Below are 7807 nucleotides of genomic sequence, written 5' to 3'. Positions count from 1 at the left end.
ATATTGATCTGAATTGGCAATAATTTCTAGACACAAAAACAAATATCACTCTGGTCTATTAGGCAGAGTGCAAATATGCAAGTCAAGTGATAAAAGTAGAATTGGCCCAAGTCAGTCTCCTATAGAGCCAGTAGAAGAAAAACTCAGCTTGTGGCTACTTTTTCCAGTTCCTGAATATGTAACTGTCTCCATGAACCGTGGGTGACAGTTATACTAGGAAGGGCTAAATTCAGGCCTCCTGACTTATTTTCTCTACCAGGAAAATAAACCAAAAGCAATTCTGATTCCCAGAGGAAACTACTGAGATTAGTCCTACCATCAAAGACTTGAAAAATACACATTCAGTTTAACTCACTTATTTGGCCTATGCCTATCTCAGAGACTGACTGTGAATTATTATTAATATAGATGGTTTTTTTAAATTATAGCTGCTATTATAAGTGTGGCATCTTTACTGGAACAAATGGACACAGCCCTGGCAAGGGTACATGACTATTAATCTGGCCAGTGCTTTTATTTCTACACCAATCTGCAAGGAGCAGCAGCAGAAGTTCATTTTCCCTGCACTGTTTCAGAGCTATGTCAATATGCCTACTTTCTGCCATAGAAAGGTTGAAAGAGATGTTCCTAATAATATGCCTCGGAAAACCAAAGTACTCCTCTATGTTGATAACATCAGGCTGATTGGACCTGATGAAGAGGAGTTAGCAAGAAACATTATGGTAAGGTAACTGAACATTTAGGACATGCCTCTCCGCCAATGAACAAATAACAGGATTACTGTACCAGATGAGGTGGTTGCTGCAGATTACAAGGAAAAAGATGGGGTATATGATGGGGAAGGATACGTTATGCCTGCAATTCAGGGTATTCTTTAGGATTCTCTAGTACTTTCTTCTGCAATAATAAATGTTAACAGAAAATCACAGCAGCAACAACAACAAAATCCTGCAGAACAAAGATTCAGATCTTTTAGTTAGGAAATTTTGGATCATCCTGCCAGGTTAAGAATCCAAACTAATTAAAGTGCTTGTTGAGGACAAAGATTATATGGAACGTTGTGAAAGAAGGGAATTATAATTATCATCTCTGGCTTTTTGGCCACTTATAAAAATGACAAATAATGACAAATACATTAGATATACATAGTTCCCTTCTTGATATATATATATACACACACACATATATATATACATATATATATATATATATATATATACTATTTATTTTTTCATTCCTTGTCCTTTTAAACTACTATTTTACATGAGAATTTGGGGGGTAGTTAACTTTAAATTTTATTCTTTAGGTTACAGAACATTCAGATGAGATTGTGACTGAACTCGCAATGAATTTAACATTGCCCAGGGATAGATACATTATCTGCTGGGACTTAGTATCTCCTCTATTAGGAAAGAGGGTGTGAATGTCTTTGTACAAAGGATCAACGTCTTGTTTGCAGAAGCATAAAGAAGTTAATATTTCTGTTGCATGTTAGTTCAGATATGTGCTGTAGTTTGTACATTAATGCTGCACAGCCAAAGGGGAGGACTGTGCAGTTAGTTATATGACATATCCCAAAACAAATCAACCCTTTAATAATGTCGTACATGCCACAGCGAATATCAGTCTCAATGGGGAAAAAGTGAGAGCTTTCCCCCTAAGGTCAGGAACACAGCAGGGGTGTCCATTATCACCACTGCTACTCAACATAGTACTAGAAGTCCTAGCCACAGTAATCAGACAACAAAAAGAAATAAAAGACATCCGAATCAGCAAAGAAGAAGTCAAACTCTCACTCTTTGTAGATGATATGATACTTTATGTGGAAAACCCAAAAGACTCCTCCCCAAAACTGCTAGAACTCATACAAGAATTCAGTAAAGTGGCAGGATATAAAATCAATGCACAGAAATCAGTGGCATTTCTATACACCAACAACAAGGCAGAAGAAAGAGAAATAAGGAGTCGATCCCATTTACAGTTGCATCCAAAACCATAAGATACCTAGGAATAAATCTAAGCAAAGAGGCAAAGAATCTGTACTCAGAAAACTATAAAATACTCATGAAAGAAATTGAGGAAGACACAAAGAAATGGAAAAATGTTCCATGCTCATGGATTGGAAGAACAAATATTGTGAAGATGTCAATGCTACCTAGAGCAATCTACACATTGAATGCAATCCCCATCAAAATACCATCCACTTTTTTCAAAGAAATGGAACAAATAATCCTAAAATTTGTATGGAACCAGAAAAGACCCCAAATAGCCAAAGGAATGTTGAAAAAGAAAAGCAAAGCTGGTGACATCACAATTCCAGACTTCAAGCTCTATTACAAAGCTGTCATCATCAAGACAGTATGGTAGGGGCACAAAAGCAGACACATAGATCAATGGAACAGAATAGAGAGCCCAGAAATGGACCCTCAACTCTATGGTCAACTAATCTTCAATAAAGTTGGAAAGAATGTCCAATGGAAAAAAGACAGTCTCTTCAACAAATGGTGTTGGGAAAACTGGACAGCCACATGCAGAAGAATGAAACTGGACCATTTCCTTACACCACACACAAAAATAGACTCCAAATGGTTGAAAGACCTCAATGTGAGACAGGAGTCCATCAAAATCCTAAAGGAGAACACAGGCAGCAACCTCTTTGACCTCAGCCGCAGCAACTTCTTCCTAGAAACATCACCGAAGGCAAGGGAAGCAAGGGCAAAAATGAACTATTGGGACTTCATCAAGATAAAAAGCTTTTGCACAGCAAAAGTAACAGTCAACAAAACCAAAAGACAACTGACAGAATGGAAGAAGATATTTGCAAATGATATATCAGATAAAGGGCTAGTATCCAAAATCTATAAACAACTTCTCAAACTCAACACCCAAAGAACAAATGATCCAATCAAGAAATGGCAGAAGACATGAACAGACATTTTTCCAAAGAAGACATCCAAATGGCCAAAAGACACATGAAAAAGTGCTCAACATTGCTCAGCATCAGGGAAATCCAAATCAAAACCTCAGTGAAATACAACCACACTCCAGTCAGAATGGCTAAAATTAACAAGTCAGGAAAGAACAGATGTTGTCAGAGATGTGGAGAAAGAGGAACCCTCCTACACTGTTGGTGGGAATGCAAGCTGGTGCAGCCACTCTGGAAAACAGTATGGAGGTTCCTCAAAAAGTTGAAAATAGAGCTACCCTACGACCCAGCAATTGCACTACTGGGTATTTACCCCAAAGATACAAATGTAGGGATCCGATGGGGTACATGCACCCTGATGTTTATAGCAGCAATGTCCACAATAGCCAAACTATGGAAAGAGCCAAGATGTCCATCGACAGATGAATGGATAAAGCAGATGTGGTATATATATATACAATGGAGTATTATGCAGCCATCACAAGGAATGAAATCTTGCCATTTGCAATGACGTGGATGGAACTGGAGGGTATTATGCTGAGCAAAATAAGTCAATCAGAGAAAGACATGCATCATATGATCTCACTGATATGAGGAATTCTTAATCTCAGGAAACAAACTGAGGGTTGCTGGAGTGGTGGGGGGTGGGAGGCATGGGGTGGCTGGGTGATAGACATTGGGGAGGGTATGTGCTATGGTGAGCACTGTGAATTGTGTAAAACTGTTGAATCACAGACCTGTACCTCTGAAACAAATAATACATTATATGTTACAAACAAAAAAAGAAGATAGTAAGAAGGGAAAAATGAAGGGGGGTAAATTGGAGAGGGAGATGAACCATGAGAGACTATGGACTCTGAGAAACAAACTGAGGGTTCTAGAGGGGAGGGGGTGGGGGGATGGGTTAACCCAGTGATGGGTATTAAGGAGAGCACATACTGCACGGAGCACTGGGTGTTATACAAAAACAATGAATCGTGGAACACTACATCAAAAACTAATGTGTAATGTATGGTGATTAACATAACTAATAAAATAAAATAAAATAAAATAAAATAAAAAAATAAACAATGTCGTACATGATGCTAGAGAAAGGACTGTGTAAAAGGAACTTACCTCTGCCAGGAAGGTCTGAGAAGGTTGGAAGATGGGAGGAGGAAAGAAGGGCTATCTTTACTGTTTGCTTGCTGTTCCTGTCAATGTCATCCCAACATAATCACTTTGCCATGAATGCTGCAGTTGCTTCCAGGTGACACATACTTTCTGTGTTGCCAGAACCAATGGCATTGTACATTACCAGTGGTGTTCAATAAATGTTGATAATAGAAAAAGGAATGAATAAATAAATGAATATCAGAGTTGAAAGCAACTCAATATACTATTTAGTTCACAAAGAAATTCTCAAGAAATTTATTTGGTTGCATCAAGTAACCATGAGAAGAAACAAACATGATAAAGAATAACAAAAATGAAGCATAATAAATATCAAGTTCTATGAAATCTTGCCATTTGCAATGATGTAGATGGAACTAGAGGGTATTATGCTAAGCGAAATAAGTCAGTCAGAGAAAGACAAATACCATATGATTTCACTCATATGTGGAATTTAAGAAACAAAACAGATGAACATAGGGGAAGGGACAGAAAAATAAAATAAGAGGAAATCAGAGAGGGAGACAAACTATAAGTGACTATAAACTATAAACTCTAGGAAATAAACTGAGGGTTGCTGGAGGGGAGGGGGTGTGGGGATGGGGTAAGTGAGTGATGGGCATTAAGGAGGGCACCTGATGTAATGAGCACTGGCTGTTATATGCAACTGATGAATCACTAAACTCTATCTCTGAAACTAAATAAAAAATCAATCAATCAATCAATATCAAGTTCTAGAAATCTCCCATTTTTCTTTAAAATTCACATTAAATTACGTATGTGTAGGTGGCGGCGGCGGGTGCTGGGGGAGGCATCTCGCGAAACCAGGGGCGGTGGCGCAATGGAGGGACTGGAAGAAAATGGAAGTGTCCAGGTGGGAGAATTGTTACCTTGCAAGATTTGTGGAAGAACGTTCTTTCCAGTGGCATTAAAAAAACATGGACCCATTTGCCAGAAAACTGCCACTAAAAAACGGAAGACTTTTGATTCAAGCAGACAGAGGGCTGAAGGAACTGATATTCCAACAGTAAAGCCTCTTAAACCTAGGCCTGAACCACCAAAGAAACCATCTAATTGGAGAAGAAAACATGAAGAATTCATTGCCACCATAAGAGCAGCTAAAGGCCTTGATCAGGCACTTAAAGAGGGTGGAAAACTTCCTCCTCCTCCTCCACCTTCTTATGATCCTGATTATATTCAGTGTCCATATTGCCAGAGGAGATTTAATGAAAATGCAGCTGATAGACATATTAATTTCTGTAAAGAACAGGCAGCATGTATTAGTAATAAAGGCAAATTTTCTACTGATACCAAAGGAAAGGTGACTTCTCGGACACATTATAAGCCGCCTGCACTTAAAAAGTCAAATTCTCCTGGAACTGCACCATCAGGATCTTCACGATTACCACAACCAAGTGGCACTAGCAAAACTGTTGTAGGTGTGCCTTCAGGTAAAGTGTCTTCAGTTAGCAGCTCTTTGGGAAACAAACTTCAGACCTTATCTCCCTCCCATAAAGGGACAGCAGCCCCTCATGTAGGAACTAACGAGGAACCATCAAACCTCGAAATTCCACACCACCTAGTTTGGCACGAAATCCTTCCTCAGGTGTTCTTACAAACAAAAGAAAAACATATACTGAGAGCTACATAGCCAGGCCAGATGGAGACTATATATCTTCACTTAATGGCGGAAACGTTAAAGGCATAGAAGGAAATTCAACAGGACACTTACCAAAATTCTGCCATGAGTGTGGGACTAAATACCCTGTAGAATGGGCAAAGTTTTGTTGTGAATGTGGCATTCGAAGAATGGTTCTGTGAATATACCCCAAAAGAAAAAGCTAAGTCCAGAATCTTATGACTGTTGCACCTTGGACAGCTAGACATTTCCTTTAGTGATTTTATGCTAAAATTATTCGAAATACTTTTTTCAGCAATTTTTGGAGCATAATTCTTTGGCTGTGTAATGTGTGTGTGTATATAAATGTGTACATATACTGTATATAATAAATACCTGCTACCCCAAACTGTGCCATTTATGGAAATACTCATCTGTCAGAAAATAATTTCAAGTGGAATCATTAACTGTTACTGTTGTTACTGCACATTAAGCATACCTTCACAAAATCAAATGCTAGTGCTCAGCCCTTCAAGCTTTAGGATGATCATTACTTTGAGCAAAAAATCAGAACAAACATTTTTATTATCGGTGCCTATTTTCACATAGTATAGGATGGGATGCTTGGAATTTTGGAAATGAGTATTTTCAGTTACAGTTAGTTATGTAAGGTCATTTTCCTGTAGAGCTCTTTAAAAATTAATTTTATAAATATTAAAAAAAGAAAGGAATTAAACCCCTACGGGTCTATGATGTCCTTTACTCGGTATATCATTAATTACATAATTTAGAGATCTTTATTCATTCCTTAAAATGTAATTATGCAATTTCCTTTTCAGAGACACAAGACTGAAAAATACAAATGTATTTTATTCCAGTTATAACTGAAGGTTTTTTTTTTTTTACCTCTGTGTGTTTAGTTGAATGTATATTCTATCTATTTTTTTTTTAAGATTTTATTTATTTATTTGACAGAGAGAGACACAGCGAGAGAGGGAACACAAGCAGGGGGAGTGGGAGAGGGAGAAGCAGGCTCCCCGCTGGGCAGGGAGCCCGATGCGGGGCTCGATCCCAGGACCCTGGGATCATGACCCGAGCCGAAGGCAGACGCTTAACGACTGAGCCACCCAGGCTCCCCTATTCTATCTATTTCTAATTGTGTCTCCATATTTCACTTTTTTCTTTTTCATACCCTCATGTCTGAGGAGTTTTAATTTACTACTTCCTTATTTATGCGAAGTTTGAAAATAATTATTTAATAGAAGAGGCACAAAATTCCTTGCAAAATTCTACATGTTTATTTCTGTGTCTGAATTTAGAAAAAATTATTTTAATGGATTTTAAAATAAACCACCTCACCCTAATAAATAATTTGGATAATTAATCATTACTGCAGGGAATGCAGGTAAAAAGTATTTTAATTTTTTAATTTTAATTTCCCTTGAAATATAGTTAGATGTAGTGATGAGTTGGTTAAGAGACTATCTAATGTTTCCTCTTATATTTTCTTTTTAGTGTTTAATACTGAAACACCATTCACATCACAGTAAAAAAAAAACCACTGAAAATGCACTGCTTTAATGCACAGCTGACTTATGTAATTAAACATTCACAAAAAGTTATACTTTAACTTTGGCTAAAATATAGCTTTTAATCATTGTCACTTTCAGTGTGACAGTATTTAGTAGTAGAATCTTTGATGGCCTGTGCAAGCCAGGTTCAGTAACTCCTTAGTAATTTCTGTTGAATGGAAAGAAAAGAGCTTTGATCTTATTATAAAGGTGTAAGCAAATCTTTTGTAGGCCATTTTTAGCTTCTCGTTTATGATTGTGATCAACTGTAAGGGTTAATGTAGAAATTTGTGGCTTTTAATTTTCTCTGAAATTTATTTATGCTTATACTTTATAATTGTATCATTAGTTTTTTTGTGGTTTTGTTTTGTTTTGTTTTGTTTTTTCATTCAGGTAGGGGATATAAACTTTGAGGTAATGGGAATTGTCGTTTTATTTACCTTATAGTTTCTTTCCTGACTTTTCATTAACTTTTTAAAATCTAATATGTACATTATTCTAGCTAATGGATTCCTTTTTTAGACCAATATGACTGAATAA

The 7807-nt window shown here is 37.1% G+C and overlaps 1 protein-coding gene across 1 annotated transcript; it reads left to right on the top strand.

The window, feature by feature from the left end:
* The first annotated feature begins 4919 nt into the window (after window positions 1-4919).
* On the top strand, window positions 4920-5899 carry LOC110583566 (zinc finger C2HC domain-containing protein 1A-like). Its single transcript, XM_021693597.2, is given in 2 exon segments — window positions 4920-5619; window positions 5622-5899. Coding segments are annotated over 2 exon segments (978 nt in total).
* The last annotated feature ends 1908 nt before the right edge of the window (window positions 5900-7807 follow it).

This window comes from Neomonachus schauinslandi, chromosome X (assembly GCF_002201575.2).
Source record: "Neomonachus schauinslandi chromosome X, ASM220157v2, whole genome shotgun sequence".
NCBI lineage: Eukaryota > Metazoa > Chordata > Mammalia > Carnivora > Phocidae > Neomonachus > Neomonachus schauinslandi.
The sequence above is the reverse complement of the archived record's forward strand: the minus strand, read 5'-3'. Positions and strand labels throughout refer to the sequence as shown.